Raw genomic sequence first — 17119 nt, forward strand, 5'->3', positions numbered from 1 at the left:
TATTTTCTTACAGCAAAGGCTTTTTTAAAAAGAAATATAATTGGAGTTGGCATTGTGGCATAGCAGGTTAAGCTGCTTGCAAGGCCGACATCCCACGTGGGCACCTATTTGAGTCCTGGTGGCCCTACTTCCAATCCAGCTCCCTGCTAATGCACCTGGGAAAGGAACAGAAGATGGGCCAAGTGCTTGGACCCTTGCACCCACATGGGAGACATGGAAGAAGCTCCTGGCTCCTGGCTTCATCCTGGCCCAGCCCCTTTCATAGTGACCATTTAGGGAGTGAACTAGCGGGTGGAAGATCTCTCTCTGTCTCTCCCTCTCTCCCTCTAACTCTGCCTTTCAAAAAATAAAATAAATCTTCAAATAAAAAAAGAAATATAATTTATAAAGTCAATGTTGCTTCCAAAAATGTGACTGTGTATATAGTTATATGAGATAGAAGAATTTCTGGGGTCCAGCACTGTGGTGTAACGGGTTAATGCCCTGACCTGAAGCATCGGCATCCCATATGGACTCCGGTTCTAGTGCTGGCTGCTCCACTTCCAATCCAGCTCTCTGCTATGACCTGAGAAAGCAGTAGAAGATGGCCCAAGGACTGCACCTGTGTGGGAGACAAGGAAGAGGCTCCTGGCCCCTGGCTTTGGATCGGCGCAGCTCTGGCCATTGAGGCCATCTGGGGAGTGAATCATCGGATGGAAGACTCTCTCTCTCTCTCTCTGCCTCTCCTTCTTTCTCTGTGTAACTCTGACTTTCAAATAAAAAAGAAGAAGAAGAAGAATTTCTAAATGGGTATGCAGTTTTTAAAGATTTATTTATTATTTGAGTGACAGAGTTACAGAGAGGCAGAGACAGAGAGAGAGGAGAGAGAGGTCTTCCATCTGCTGATTCATTCTCCAAATGACTGCAATGGTTGGAGCTGGGCTGATCCGAAGCCAGGAGCCAGGAGCTTCTTCTGGTTCTCTTACATGGGTGCAGGGTCCCAAGGACTTGGGCCATCTTCTACTGCTTTCCCAGGCCACAGCAAAGAGCTGGATCAGAATTGGAGCAGCTGGGACTTGTACCGGCGTGAACCAGCGCGCATATGGGATGCTGGCACAAAAGGAAGCAGCTTTACCTGCAACACACAGTGCCAGCCCCAGGTATGCAGTTTTATGTAGGAAAAATGTCAAGTTTAACCTCAGATTGCTATTCAAATTCATTAAGAAGAACAATGAAAAAAATGCCATTGGGATGGTGATATTGCAAAAGAACAGCTATATCACATGTTCTGTAAGTGACTTGATATATTACAATGTCACTATGAATCTCCAGAATTCAGATGTGGTAGGTTTTAGCAGTGTCAATAGGGAATAGTAGCAAGAAGCGCTTTTTAAATCCTATGTTAGGCAACTGTTAGGGCTTATTAGGGAATATTTAGGAAGACCAGCAGAGCCAGAAAAGATCTTAAATGGGTAAGTGTAGTCTCATGACCAAGTAAACCAAATAGACCTTCACAGTGACTATGAAAGAGAACTTATAATAACTATGCATGTTAATTTGCTTTTTCTTGGCATAACATTTTTTTAGTTTGAAAGGATATAACAAAAATGATAATTCTTTTTTGCATTCTAAGAGTACATTTCTGATAGTTACTTGGTAACCACAGTTTTATCATGATCAGAAAAGCTCTTATGGATTACTTAAGTTCACTTTTAAATACCCATTGTTTTAAGTTAGTATTCATGTTTAGAAAATATTTCACTTTAAATTGCTGAATTTATTTCCTTTGTTAGAATGTAAAATATAAGCAGCTAAACTCAAATGGGGTATTATAAATATATGTGACCTCTTAAAGTGATGTTTTTAATAATAAAAGATAGTGTTAGAGTGTCTTAGTTTTTCAGAGTATAAAGCTGTAAAAGTAAGTTGCAGAAGCTAATTTTATAAAGTTCTTTGGACTTTGTAATACACCAAGCCTCAAAGATTATTCCATTTATGAAGAACGACTTCATAAATGACCAGGAAGGCTAAGCCTGGGGAGTGGGTTTCATCAGCAGACTCACCTTCTTTGTGTGGTTTGCTTGGATAGGTTTTTGTGTTCATACCTAAATGCTGCTCTGTACATATAGCAGTTCTTCTCACAGTGAACTTCACTTGGTGAGCTCACCTTTTAGTCCTGTATATTGTGAGAATAAGGTAACTGAGTGCACGTTTGGAAACCTGTAGGTGGTTATGAGGGAAAGGGTCTTGTCATGTGAGGAATCATCTTACTTGGATAAATGGCAACAAGTTTATAGTTACTTTCTGTTCTTGCCCATTCACAAGATGCCCTGGACTTAGACTGAATATCACAAACATTTCTTTGCATCAGAAAACTCAAAGGAAGCTCAGCTCAAAGGAAGGTAAATCTGGTCTGAAGAACCTTGCTATATTATTTCTGATTCACAGGAGTTCTGGTCAGGTGAAATCTTAATGGGTCTGAAAAGAGAATGCTATGATAGGAGAATTAATTTGGATCACCGTGGTAAAAGTTTGCAGTGGACAAGTAGAATTTGTAATGACCTTTGTAGACCCAAAATGAAATTGAATTTTTTGAACATGCCTTAGAATAGCTTTAACAAAAGGAAGATCTGGGTTTTGTTTTTCTTTGGCTTCTGTTTCCGGACTTCTGAAAACAACTATGGTTTCAGATAAAGAAAGAAAAAATCCAAAGCCTGTTAAGAATAGTAAAGTTAACCTATGCACGGAAAGATTTGTAAGATGAGCACCTATTCATTTTTTTTTTTTAAGCTGGGTCCCAAAAGACCATATGTATTATTTTTATTTGGTAAGAAACAGTAACAGAAGTGGTCAGTTTCCTGCTTCTCTCTTCCAAGGAAGGTTGGGGTGTGTGCTAACAGGAGAGGAGCACCCTGGCTTACTTAGTGTGACCATGGCTCTCCTTTCTGCTTTTCTAGTGCTAGTTGTTGTCTACTGCTGTGTCAGGAAAATCTGCTTAGCCTAAGTATTGTAAACTTAGTATTGTGAACATGGCAACAATTGTTCTAAGCCTCTGAGCTGGCCACAAACCCCCGAGTTAAGGATTTACCACCAAGAATTTATGATTAGGGAAAAACTTAACCAAAGGTATCTTTGCTTTTTTTAGATTTATTTATTTATTTGCAAGTCAGAGAGAGGGAAAAAGAGAAAGAGAGAGAGAATCTTCCACCTTCTGGCTCACTCCCCAGATGACCTCAATGGCTAGGCTGAAGCCAGGAACCAGGAGAGTCATTCAAGTCTCCCATGTTAGTGGCAGGAGCCCAAGCACAAGCACTTGGACCATCTTCCGCTGCTTTCCCAGACCATCAGCAGGAAGCCGAATTGGAAGTGGAGCAGCGCGGACACCAACCAGTGCCTGTTTGGGGTTCCAGCATTTCAGGCAGTGGCTTTACCCACTATGCTGCAATTCCAAGACAGTGATTGATTTATTTCTTTTTTTTAAAGTGCAAAGATGATAATTTTTTTTTAGAAAACTTTTATTTAATAAATATAAATTTTGAAAGCACAACTTTTGGATTATAGCAGCTTTTCTCCCCATAACCACCCTCCCACCCGCAAACCATCCCATCTCCTACTCCCTCTCCCATTCTATTCTTTTAAGATTCATTTTCAGTTATCTTTATATACAGAAGATCAACTTAGTATATACTAAGTAAAGATTTCAACAGACTGCACCCACACAGACACACAAAATATGGAGTACTGTTTGAGTAGTAGTTTTACCGGTAATTCACATAGTGCAACACATTGAGGACAGAGATCCTACATAGGGAGTAAGTGCACAGTGACTCCCGTTGTTGATTTAACAATTGACACTCTTATTTATGACGTCAGTAATCACCTGAGAAGGGATTGATTTCTAAAGTAATACTGCTATCCTTTACAGAAATTCTTCAGTTATATGCTTAGCTCTTCTCTAGCATTGAATGTATTGTATCTGTCTACAGCATCAACTGTTACCTCTCTACTGATGACTACTAACTCTGTATCTCTTGATTTTTCACGTACTTGCAGCCCAAATTACCTAGCTGTCGCCCACATTTTATGTTTAAGTCTCTCCACACATCTCACTTATGTATTGTTCTCTCTCCCTGTCCTCCCTGCTCCCCACCTGTGCTTTCCCATTACTGCCTGTTAAGGTTAATGTAGTTAATGACACCTCCGCTTTCATCCTTATGAAGGCTTCCAGTCTAAGAATCACTGTTAGCTTGTTGCTCTCCTTTAAATGGTAGCTAAATTATTAGTTACCAAGCATTCTTCCTCCACACTAAATTCTCTCCGTTCCATTTCTGGAAACTACCTCGATTATGTGTACCCATTATCTTCTTATCTCTGCAAACAGTATGTGAAGTAGGGAGTCATTAGCTCTCATGTTGCATGGATGAGTTAGACATGAAGAATTTAATTGCTTTTCAAACAGCAAGGAAAAGCTGGGGCAGGGATTTGAGGCTGCATAGTTTAAAGTCCAGGATCTTTCCAGTGAGCTCTCTCTGACCTGGCGTACAGGACCCTTTTCTTCCTGTCTATGCATTCTTTGTTCCAGAGTCTGACTTTCATTTTGGGCTATCTGTGTTATCCACACGTGGAAACATTTCCAGTCATGTGAACTGGTCATGTTTCAAGCCTTTGCCCTCACTGGGTGGTCTTTCTGAAACCAGATGCTTGGTGAACTCCTTTTCTCCAAGTATCTGCTCAAGGGTCATTGCTCTGTAGCCTTCCAGTCACTTCCGGGGAACTGCTGCAAATATTGTTGGATTAAGTTGATTATTTTCTCCTCTGTTTTGAATTTGAGAGCAGAGACACTTTTGTCTTTCTCATTCTATTAGTCTTAACTAATTTTGAGCTGTTAAAGGCATTCTTACTAAAGAAGATGCATACAATATTTTACACCCAAGCTGAAGGAAACTCTGACTGTAGAGTTAATCTTGTAGAATTGTTTGGCACACACCTGGCTTATTTATGCATTTGTTGAAGGCTTACTGGTGCTAGGCATCGTACCAAATGGGGTGATAAAAAATTATAATGGCAAATCACCAGACTCTCAGCGAAAGGTTTTTATTGTTGTTAGGATTTATCTGTTTATTTGAAAGGCAGAGTTAGAGAGAGGAGGGAGAGGATTCACTCTTCCCTCTGCTGGTATGCTCTCCAAACAGCTGCAACAGCTGAGGCTGGGCCAGGCCAAAGCCAGGAGCTGGAATTTCAAACACGTCTCCCACGTGGTTGCAAGGGCCCAAGGACTTGGACCATCTTCAGCTGCTTTCCCAGGCCATTAGCAGGGAGCTGGAATGGAAGTGGAGCAGCTGGGACTCTTGGCCAGTATCCATATGGTTATGATTATGCCACCGCCTGCACCACACCAGCCCCAGTGTAAGGTTTTGATAATGATGTCCTAGAAGAGTACTTGCCACTTCGTAGGAAGTCAGCAACTGTTTGTTTAATTAATAAATGAAGAATCAATTTGCCTTTATTGAAATACTAAAAAGTCCAAGTTCATGATACAATTTTTTTCTCCTGTATTGATACACTGTTAAATTTGTAACCTTGAAGGAAAAAAATTCAGAAAACCAAATTATTCATGATGACCTGCATCCTTTCTTTGAGAAGGCACATTGTTATAGATGTTAGTCTACATCTGTATGGTAAATGCTTCCTGAGGTAATTTTTAAAAATGTATTAAAAACTCCCCTAATACTTTGTTTCATGTGTGTTGATGAATTATCCCTCAAAAGAGGTTCATTGCAATAGCTTAGTAAATGTTTGTAAAGAAGAGTGGTTTCCTTCTTTATGTGTTTGTTTTATTGTATTATCCTTTCCTTTTAATGTAACTCGCCCTTACCCCTTATCCTTCACACCTTTTTTGTTTTTGCAGTATCTCTTGCTCCTCCTCCTCCCTCCATCCTACAGGTAACTCCTCAGTTACCTTTAATGGGATTTGTGGCCAGAGTCCAAGAAAATAGTAAGTTTATGTCTTCTTTATGCTGTAGATCAGACTGTAGGTTTAAATGTCATTTATATAAGATTGAATAGTCATTCATTCACTGATACTTCAGATATTTGAATTTGATGACAAGTCACTGTATGAATGGCTAATGGGAATGACAAAATAATTAAGATGAGATTCCTTATTTTCAAATCAAGTAATAAAGATAATAAGTTAAAATAAAGTACATGTGAGAAAAAAAGATCCTGTGTAACTGAGGTGATACTCTTTAATCCCCAGGTGCCTTTTTCTTTTGGTTGCTCAAACACAGAGAAGCCAGTTCTCTTGTTCCTGGAGTGTTAGGGGTGTTCTGATGGCCTGAGAATGCCTGCGGATCTTCTGACAGGCCTGGGTTTCCATGTGTAAAAGGACCATGCTCTGGGAAGGCCCAGAGGACCACCTGCTACCTTGTCTCCCAAGAGACCTCAGAAATTGGCAATGAATTTATCGTGGTCTGTAGGCTGGTGTTGAACCAGGTAGAATGAGGCAACTAGTTTTATTGACTCCCTGAGTCTTCTGGTTAGGGAAGCATAAAGGAAGCTGGGAATGCCCAGAGACCCAGAGGCTCGTATCAGCGTTCATTAGTGAGCACTGTCTGGGAGTTGAGATGTCTTCTTGCGAACAGTTTACACGAGGGAGCACATGCAGTCATAAGGTTGCATGATAGGCATGGGATCTTTACCTAGGGAATTACCTTAAAGTTTTAATTTCATCTGGCCAAAGTAGCCCCGGGTGAAGAGTGGCCTCACTGATGGACTGGAACTTCTTGTAGACTGTCACTCAGGACTCCTGCTTCTCTGGAGATGGGCATTGCCAGTACAAGAACATAAGCTCTATGAGGGCGGGCATTTTTGTCTTTTTTTTTTTTTCCTGTTTCCCCAGCACTTAGAAAAGTAGAAGACACTTTTGCGTTCTCAGTATTTGTGCTTTATACATACTTTTTGCTGACACAGTCTGGCTTTTTATTAACTGGTTATAAGCCAGTGTGATTGGCCTGAGGACTCACTGTCTCTTTCAGGTACCTTGGCATCTTTATTTACTGATTTCTGAAAATATATTTATTTTACCTGTTTCTATTTATTGTAAAATTAGCCAAGAACACCTTGACGCTTACCACACTCCGATTTTTTTCAGATGTTTTGTTGAATTTAAGAGCTATTTTATTATCTAATCAGGTGGATATTTCACATGTTCTTGGATTACGCTGTTAGGACCACAGTGTTTTTTAGCTTGTGTGTGACCCGCAGCAGCTCAAGGAGAAAAGGGCCTAAGCAGGGGTCAGTGGGCGTAGCGTGCAGTGGGCACAGCCACAGGGTGACCCTTTGCCAGGCTTGTGAGTTAAGTGAGGTGGCTCACTGCTGTCTGTAAACTTTGTACTGCATCTAAACAAGGTGAATTAGAACAAGTAGAAAAGGATTTAATCAGAGCACCAGAACTAAAGGACTGTCCTGTGCTAGTTCCATTCTACACACCCATAAGGTGGAAAGTCAAGTGTCATTACATAAAAGAAATTTTCTCTCATCACAAATCGAATTGAAGCACATTGATTAATCAGGATAGTCACTTAGATAATACCCTGGGACTTTTTTTTTTTTTTTTTAAAGGCAGAGTGGATAGTGAGAGAGAGAGAGAGAGAGAAAGGTCTTCCTTTTTGCCGTTGGTTCACCCTCCAATGGCCGCAGCGGCCGGCGCATCGTGCTGATCCGAAGCTTGGAGCCAGGTGCTTCTCCTGGTCTCCCATGGGGTGCAGGGCCCAAGGACTTGGGCCATCCTCCACTGCCTTCCCGGGCCATAGCAGAGAGCTGGACTGGAAGAGGGGCAACCGGGATAGAATCCGGCGCCCCAACCGGGACTAGAACCCGGTGTGCCGGCGCCGCAAGGCGGAGGAATAGCCTGCTGAGCCACAGCGGTGCTGGCCTCCCTTTGCTTTGTTAAACCATCACTTTGATGCCAGCATCACCTATTGAGCTGTGGCACCGGCCAAGTCAAGTTCTTGAACAGATAGTATTTCGACAACAGTTAAGAAAGAGAAAGGGAGGGAAATATAGACAAATTGTTTCTGATGGGACATCATCCTGTGCCTGCCTTTGGAGCAAGGAGACAGAAAGCTAACCCACAGTATTACTTTCGATTACCCATATCCCCAAGAGAAGCAGCACCAATTTCAAACTTTTTTTTTTTTTTTTGACATGCAGAGTGGATAGTGAGAGAGACAGAGAGAAAGGTCTTCCTTTTTGCCATTGGTTCACCCTCCAATGGCGCTGTGGCCGGCGCATCGTGCTGATCCAAAGCCAGGAGCCAGGTGCTTCTCCTGGTCTCCCATGCGGGTGCAGGGCCCAAGGACTTGGGCCATCCTCCACTGCACTCCCTGGCCACAGCAGAGAGCTGGCCTGGAAGAGGGGCAACTGGGATAGAATCCGGCGCCCCAACCGGGACTAGAACCTGGTGTGCCGGCGCCGCAAGGCGGAGGATTAGCCTGTTAAGCCACGGCGCCGGCCTTTTTTTTTTTTACTTTTTTTTTTTTTTTTTTTAATTTTTGACAGGCAGAGTGGACAGTGAGAGAGAGACAGAGAGAAAGGTCTTCCTTTTTGCCGTTGGTTCACCCTCCAATGGCCGCCGCGGTAGCGCGCTGCGGCCGGCGCACCGCGCTGTTCCAATGGCAGGAGCCAGGTGCTTATCCTGGTCTCCCATGGGGTGCAGAGCCCAAACACTTGGGCCATCCTCCACTGCACTCCCTGGCCACAGCAGAGAGCTGGCCTGGAAGAGGGGCAACCGGGACAGGATCGGTGCCCTGACCGGGACTAGAACCCGGTGTGCCGGCGCCGCAAGGCAGAGGATTAGCCTGTTGAGCCACGGCGCCGGCCAGTTTTTTTTTTTTTTTTTTTTTTTTTTTTTTACTACTGTGATGGGCTTGCATCTTGGAGAATTTCACCAATCAGTTGTTACTGCATGTTTCACGATATGATGTCACTCATTCTCAACAGAAGGGTTCTGAGCAGCTTCTGTAGCAAAGGCCAGATACTGACATTGACATTGAAGAGTAACTAGCAATTAAGAATGTTTGTATGGGAACTGAAAGGTTACTTTCTCTGAAAAAGAATTAAGTTTGAAAGTTGATTGTTTACTTGGAAAACGAGGTGTCGTTTTTGTAAGTAATTAGTGAATTGCAGAATTTCTGGAAACATCAGAATATTTCATGAACAGACCCCAAAAGGTAGTTTTAATATAGTTTTGTAGTGCATGAGTCCCAACTCAAGGCTTAGGACTTACATAGATGATTGTAGAATATTTTATAGTAGCACTGTTACTATAACAATTAATGTCTTTTAAAAATCGGAGAAGTGAAGGAAACATGAGTGAGCATCATCTACTGGTTCACTTCCCAAATGCCTGCAATGGCTGGGGCTGGCCCAGGCCTTCATAGGGAGCTGGACACTGAAACCAGTTCTCCCAACTGAGCCATCTCCACTGCCTCCCAGAGTCTGTATTGGCAGTGAGCTGGAGTCAGGAGCCAGTGCCAGTGCCAGTGCCAGTTGTGGAACCTGGGTGCTGCAGTGTGGGATGTGCGTGTCTTAGCCACTAGGCTAGCTTGCACCTGTAAGTATTTTAGAAAGTCAGCCGTCCTATCATGATTGCCTTTTGAGACAGTCATTTTCATCTCTTTGTAATCATAAACATTTGACATGTACTAAAATATACAATAAGAAACACTGTGTATGAAGTGTCCTGTGACTGATTTTATAGACATAGCAGGACTTAGACATTCAAATAAATGTCGTCCTCTTCAAAACATTCACCTTGGAAAGAAGTAAACCTTCCTTTTGGAATTATCTTCAAAGTTTTTCAGATATAACATTTTGAAGATATTCTGTCCTAGCAGATATTTACTCTGCATTAAATTTAATGTTTCGAAGAAGCCTGGAATCATTTGGAGCCAGTGGTAGTGACGCAGTCTTCCTGGGTAAGAAGTGCGGTTATGATCTTATTATTTTCCTTAAAATCCTCCAGTGACTCCCGTGCTCTTTGGGTAAAGTCCAAGCTGCTCTTTAGCAGGGCCTTCCTGCCCAGTCCTCTCAGCTTCCTTGAGCCTCTTTGTGCTGAACTTGGAACTGTTCTTTGAAGGATTTCTACTTTGCTGCCTTTGTACTCAGGTTTTTCTTTATAACTGACATGAATGAAATCTCTCTCGTCCCCCAAGCCATCCTATCCCCGGGCATTCCCTGAGCCATGCAAGACCCGTGGTTTGTGCTGAGTGTTCCCAGCATCGCCGCAAACGCCACGTACTTAATTGTCCACGGAAGTCTGGCTGCCCAGGTCTGCGTGGCTGTGGCCACTGCTCTTCTCAGCACTGAGCGCCGGTGCCTCAGATGCTGTCTACTGGAGGAGTGATGAAAAGAATTACTTAGTCAGCTTCATCCCACAGTGCTGTAGCTTTGCAGGTAACAGGTGTGAGCTCTGGGGGTGAGGTGCTCTTTCCCTTTCTTGCAGTGGGGCTGCTTACTCTTGGGAAGCCAGTTTCCATGTCCATAAAATGAGGATTAAAGCTATCACATTCTGAGGCGAAGATGAAGTGAAATAATGTGTTGTAAAGTGCTAGCTGAGTAATTGGAATATTTGGAGTAAAAAACAGTAGGTGATGGTAGTTTGATGCAACCGTGAAGCAGTTGCAAGAAAAGCAGCGAGAGCATCTCTCAGTAATCTTTGTGACTTCTCAAGGTGATTGTTTTGAAATTTCCTTTGTATCTGTTTGTATGCAGTTGTTGACAGTCTACCTCTTTACCACACAGATGTGAATAAGGTGCATGTTATTTCTCATTCCATCTCTAATTTTCCATACAGGATATACTAAAATCATATATCTGTGTCTTTTGTTTACTAAAAAATTGTAAGACAGAAGCATTCCTGTTGGATGAGTAAAATGTTACAGCTGATAAAGCAGACACGTGTAGAGGGGCTAGCGGGTGGGGAATAAACAGGACCCAGTGGTGCTGATGTGGCTGATTCACCTGGGCATCAGCAGTCTTTTAAAGTTCTGTGTAGGCTGAGATAAAAGTAGAAAGCAAACAGGATCACGTGAACTTCATGGGAACAGTCCTGGTACCTCACAAGTAATTAGTGTTGCTGATAAATGCAGCCGGTAAGTGCAGACTTCCTCATTTCACTTGGCTGAGTGACGATCAAGTGTGTCCCTGGCATTTTGAAAGCTTTGAGTTCTCTGAGTTTGGAGATGATTTTTTTTTAAGAATGTATTTATTTGAAAGGTAGAATTATACACAGAGAGAGGGAGAGACAGAAAGCTCTTCCATCCACTGTTTCATTGGTTCATTCTCCAAATGACCGCATTGGCTGGAGCTGGGCCAATCTGGAGCCAGGAGCATCCTCCTGGTCTCCCACAGAGGTGACAGGGGCTCAAGCACCTGGGCCATCTTCCGCTGCTTTCCCAGGCTCATTAGCAGGGAGCTGGGTCGGAAATGGAGGAGCCGGGTCTTGAACCAGGGCCCATATGGGATGCAGATGTCACAGGCAGCGGCTTTACCTGCTATGCCACAATGCTGTTCCCATGGTAGAAGACATTTTAAATATTTTAAATCACTCTCATGGTACACTTGGACACTCAGTCTAAAGGAATTCTGAATCACAGATTAGTCTGAATTAGTTGAGGTTTTTGTAAGCAAACACGGTATCTTTATGGATGAACTTACTCAAAGTAGTTCATAAGTTTTTCTTCCCACTTTGGTAAAATGCTATTTTAATTAAAATCTGACTATTTCCTGGACTTGTTCTAGTTGTTATAAATATCCAAATTATTAGTGTTGTTGTAACAAATGCTCCTTGATTATAGTATAAACCTAAACTATATTGTACTGGCCTCTTTGAAAAGAGCTTTATTTATTAGCATAAACAGGTTCCAGAGACTCAGTTAATAATAATTATTTTGGTTAGACTTTATTCAGCATCTCTCGGCGCTGACCCAAGTCGGAGGCAGAAGCTATGCTGGAGGACTGAGAGCATTGTAGGAAGGCTGCCTGCTCCTGTTTGAAGTAGTTGTTGTTACATGGCTGGATTTAGAGTCCAGGAGCCTAGAAGTCTGGATAGGGAGCAGGGAGCTGTGCCTAATGTGTAGTTTGTTGTCAGCTTGGTGCACTCTCAGTTTCAGATACACCGCCTCCGCCACCACCTGTGGAAGAACCTGTCTTCGATGAGTGCCCGCCTCCCCCGCCTCCCCCGGAAGATTATGAAGAGGAGGAAGCAGCTGTGGTGGAGTACAGCGACCCCTACGCCGAGGAGGACCCGCCCTGGGCTCCCAGGGCGTACTTGGAGAAGGGTGAGTTTCCGAAGGGTGCCCACGGGGGCGGGAGGAAGCCTGCAGCGGCATAGAGACTCTGGTGTCGTTTTTACTGATGAGTAAAGTTTTATTTGTATTTTCTGTTCATGTGGATTAATTGAGTTTATAAGGTGAATGGTTTTGAAAGTCACACTGGTAAAATTTTGTATTAGTAATTTTTAGATGTGTTATTCCTGCTGGATGTGCTTTTTTATGAACGGTTTCTGTGAGAAACAGTCACGGAGGAGAGGACTGCGCTTTCTCTGTGGGATGCTGCAGGGAGATTGCCTCTCCAGGTGAATCCTTCCCGCTCTCCAGCTCCGCAGCATTCCCACTATGTGCATATTTCAGTTTACGTCTCTCCACCTGGAACTTTCCTTGAAGGCACAGTAGTCTCGGCTTCTTTGCAGAGTAGCCTCCGGCTTTTCTCTAGTAGAAGGTGTTTCCGAGTACGCTAGTGATCCATGATATAGATAGAAGCTTGGGGCTTTCAGATCTCATCAGGCCTAACCACCCTGAAAAAGGTGTGCTGTCTTGGAAGGATGGTTTTCTGTTAAGGAAGTGGAAGCTACTAACCCACATGGTCTCCAATCTGGCTGCCCGTTAGCATCCTCCAGGGGCTCTTTATTAGTAAATCGTGGACTTCTACTGACTGGCCAAGATAGAGCACAGTGATGAGAGTCACTCTCTCTGAAAATAGGAATTCAGAAGAAAAGTGCACAGAGCTGGTTTTCGTGCATTGAGCTACAGGCAGCAAAAGCCCGTGACCACACGGGGAGGCAATCCGAGAACTCTTCAGTTTTGTAGTGTTTATAAATGCTGCATGTGCTCATGACATCTAGTAGAGGGAGGAGAGAGAGTGAAATAGATTGTGAAAGACAAAGCACCTATACCACCTGGAGTTTCTGGAGATAGAAAATAAACGCTCTGAAATGGTGCAGAAGAGATGAGGGGCCCTGACACCGAGACAGTAAAGCTATCCAGAAGGCAGCACAGAGAAAAAAGAAAGAAAACAAAACAGAAGAACATGTGCATGAGAGAGTGTTGCTGTGGATTTGTTCTGAGAGGAGGAGCGTGGCGGGGGCAAGAGGAGCGCAGGAGTCGGATGAAAGCAGGCCAGAGGTGAGCAGTCCGCAGACTCGTTTATTTCAGTTGGTACAGCAGCTTAAATAGTGAAGGCAGCCAATCTGGTCAAGGGGCGGTTTATGCCCTAGCCAGTTTCCGAAGCCATCCAATCACAGCCTGCTGCCAGGCAGGTGCCGTTTGCCATGTGGTTTCCGAAGCCATTCCTGAGTAACTGAGGCTCGCTTGCCAGTGGCCATCTTGGCATGGCCTTCTCATTCCGCCACAGGAGAGATCAAATAATCTTTATATAAAGAAAAATGTAAAAAATTATATTAAAAAATATTTAAAAAATTGTATCTTCTCTATAATTGGATTCCCCAGGAGTAGTGATAGGAAAGAAAAAAAACTTGGTCAAAATGTTTCCACATTTGATGAAAGCTTTCTTCCTGCCTAACAAAAATATTCCAGAACGTGGTGAGTTGAGTTTTGGCATTGTCTCCAGGCTCTGCGAGGCCTCCCCATCGCAGACCAGGCGGCGCGACCCCTGCCCTGGTGGTGTCTCTGGGCTGCCGGGCCGCACTGAGCTCTAGGCTTGCCTCTGGGAGAGCTCTGACCTGGCGCTCATGTGCACATTGGCAGGTGCAGGGCCTGCTGCACTGATGGTAAGGAGACCCAGGGAGACTTCAAGCGAGACAAGAAGCTTGTCTTCCCACCTAGTCTCAGAAGTGACAACCTATCAGTTTTGTCCTATTCCATTCACTAAAGCAAGTCAGTGGGTGCAGCCCACACTCAAGGCCTGGGCATTGCATAAAGGCTGGGTATTACAAGGTAGAACTCCCTGGGAGCGCATTTAGAAGTTGTCCATCCCAGAAACAACAAACGCACATATCCAGAGTTCAGTAAATCCCAACAAGAAAAAACAAAAACCAGGAAGTAATAGAAATCTTACAGATAATCAGCGAAAATGGCACCTTCCATCCCAGGGGAACAAAGATAAGACTGACTGCATAGTTCTCATCAAAAACATGTGCAAGCCAGCACAGCTTCTCTGAGGTCCTGAGGGGAAGTGTTGACCTAGAATTCCTCACCCAGCAAGCTACGTGCAGTCTGCAGTCTGCAAAGGGGTGAACACATAGGCAGTCCACAGACACTTCCCCAGAGTTCAGTCGCTTGCAAAGGTCGCAAATAAACAAAATAGCACTTTATCATTTAGAATAAATATAAACGATATTTCACTACACAGATAATGAGAGGTGAGATGAAACATTGCAAATACATGCTTACAAAATTTATATACTTTCTGTGAAGTGTAGTATACTCTTTGAAGATAGAGTGAGATAAATGTGTATATTGTAAACATTAGAATAAGCAATAAGATCCTCCACCTGCTGTTTTAGGAAGCAGGATTGACAGGGGTTGGGAATACAGAGTCGTCATACTCTCGTCTGTCATCACACTGTTCAGAAAACCCCCTGTGTCCTGAGTGATGCACCTGCCAACATCCCAGCTTAGAGGTCACGGATAAGCGCAGTGACTGATGATGGAGAGGAGCGTCGGGGTGTGACTGTTCAGGAGGTAGAGTGGGCCGGACTGGGAGACGCAGAGGAGGTGAGGGGAGAGCCGGGGCACGGCTCGTGACCTGACTCTGGCGGCAACTCGGGGAGTGGAAAGAAAACTGGGAGGTTTTGCTGACCAGATAAACTTTCCATTTTCCATGTAACTAAAATTATCTCAACTTAAGATATGTGACTTACTACTAAGAGTTCATTGAAGTAGATAATCTTGCCAACATTTTGATTTTGCCAGTGAGTTGGAAGTACTTCCTTGTAATTTTGGCTACTGTGCGATGTGATGGTCATTGGTTTTAGCTCGCACCAGTCACTTGTGTGTAACATTCTCATTTTGCATTTTTCCCCATGGTTGTTACTTTAGTGTCACTTCAACTTTTTATCCAGTGTGTATTTCAGTACATTTCCTACCAGCCCAGTAGTTGGAACGCCCCGGAATATCGATGCCTTCAGAGGCACCGGCAGTGCTGGGCTCTGCGTTTGGTGTCGGGGTTGCACAGAGATGCGTTCAGGTTAAGTTTTGTTCAGTTACAGATCTTCATAAAATATTGTGGCATGCCTCTGATTGAAATGCTGGATCTGAGCAGTGTACTTCGAAGGAGGGAATGAGTTTTCACTGGAGCAGGAACACTGAGGAAAACCAGTCGGGCCCCGTTAGTCCTCCTGTTTCTCATAACTGCACAGAAGCCGAAGGCTGAGCATCGCTGCAGCTGTGTTTCCCTCAACGCCATTTAAATTCCTCGTGTGCCTTTTATTCTGTGTGTGATGTACGTGGATAGTTGAAAAGTATTTGGGAATTTTCCTCACTACTGCCAAAATCATTTTTCTAGACGGAGTAAAAGCTAAGACAGATTTTACGTTTCTCCACATTAGTATTTTGAGAACTTGTGGAAAACGGCAAGATCCTCAGATTTCCTATTTACCTCTTCAGAGTTATTTTTGATAAAAAGTCTCAAAACTTTGATAACAAGTCCAGCCTGTTTTCTTTTTGGTGAACAGCTTTATGGCAAAGAATTAAATGAAGTAAACAACTAGTGTACGTCTCCCTGGAGTGGGGAGGAATATTCTCAACAGCTTACCTTTTAGATTAAATGAGCACTTTCAAAATAGCAATCACTAATTTTGACTAAAAGTGCTTTGCAGTTGTTAAAGGTCTCGGCTCAGTGCTGCTTCAGATGCGGCCTCGGGGTCCTGCCCAGGGCGCTGCATTTGCCAGGATGTGGGTGCTCCGAGAGCCCTGGCACTCCCAATCCCACCCAGCTTCTCTGCTGCAAGGCCTTTGTGTTCTCTTCTGAATTACTTGTTAGTGGGTTTATATTTCTCTAAGCATCATAAAGTTGTCTTTTCTTTTTAAAAATGCTAGAAAATACTGGGTTGTCTGAAAATGCTAAATACTATTAACTTGTATTCTCTTGGACTTATAGTTCAACTTGTATGTCATTTAATTACATCTAATTGTGTTTGGTAAGTCTTCCTAGCTAGTTTTTTCTGGTGTCCCTAATAGATCGCTACAATGGAAAACATTCTCTTTAAGGAAGTCATTTAATTTTTAGTAAAGCAGGCCATAAAAACAGATTTTCTTTAACTAGAACAGGTCGCGTATTATTCAAAGTCTCTGTTGTGGTTGCTGTTTCTCATTTATGCTTTGAAGGGTGAGGTTGTGTAAGAAGCTGACATGTTAGCAATATATGCTGTTTTATTTTATTTTATTTTTATTATTTACTTGACAGAGTTAGAGAGAAACAGAGAGAAAGGTCTTCCTTCCATTAGTTCACTCCCCAAATGGCCGCTACAGCCGACGCTGTGCCAATCCGAAGCCAGGTGCTTCTTCCTGGTCTCCCGCGCAGGTGCAGGGCCCAAGCACTTGGGCCATCCTCCACTGCCCTCCCGGGCCACAGCAGAGATCTTGACTGGAAGAGGAGCAACCGGGACTAGAACCCGGCGCCCATATGTGATGTTGGCGCCGCAGGCAGAGAATTAACCAAGTGAGCCACGGTGCCGGCCCCAGCAATATATGCTTTTAACCATGAACAGATGGAGGTTTCCCTGGACAGAGTTCTGAATGATACCAAAAAGGTCCAGGAGGTGAAGGGGCTGGAGTAGACTAGAACTCTGCAGGGGCATCTAGCAAGCTCTAAAATGACCGAGATAAATGTGATCCTT

The 17119-nt window shown here is 43.5% G+C and overlaps 2 protein-coding genes across 12 annotated transcripts in view; one reads left to right on the forward strand and one right to left on the reverse strand.

Annotated features, from left to right (window-relative positions):
- ABI2 (abl interactor 2) overlaps nucleotides 1-17119 on the forward strand; it is a 113522-nt gene that overhangs the window by 91901 nt on the left and 4502 nt on the right. For 7 of the 11 annotated variants that reach the window (XM_062190131.1, XM_062190113.1, XM_062190125.1 and 4 more), the window contains 2 exons: nucleotides 5888-5974; nucleotides 12150-12323. In XM_062190131.1, coding sequence (XP_062046115.1) covers nucleotides 5888-5974; nucleotides 12150-12323 — 261 coding nt within the window. The remainder of the gene's footprint in view (nucleotides 1-5887; nucleotides 5975-12149; nucleotides 12324-17119) is intronic. The other 4 variants (XM_062190122.1, XM_062190144.1, XM_062190117.1 and 1 more) reach the window with 1 other exon arrangement.
- The window catches only part of RAPH1 (Ras association (RalGDS/AF-6) and pleckstrin homology domains 1), a 129576-nt gene continuing 125276 nt past the window's right edge, over nucleotides 12820-17119 (reverse strand). The window contains exon 16 of the mRNA XM_062190107.1: nucleotides 12820-13689. Within this exon, the coding sequence (XP_062046091.1) occupies nucleotides 13681-13689 (9 nt within the window). The 3' untranslated portion in view covers nucleotides 12820-13680. The remainder of the gene's footprint in view (nucleotides 13690-17119) is intronic.

This window comes from Lepus europaeus, chromosome 1 (genome assembly GCF_033115175.1).
Source record: "Lepus europaeus isolate LE1 chromosome 1, mLepTim1.pri, whole genome shotgun sequence".
NCBI lineage: Eukaryota > Metazoa > Chordata > Mammalia > Lagomorpha > Leporidae > Lepus > Lepus europaeus.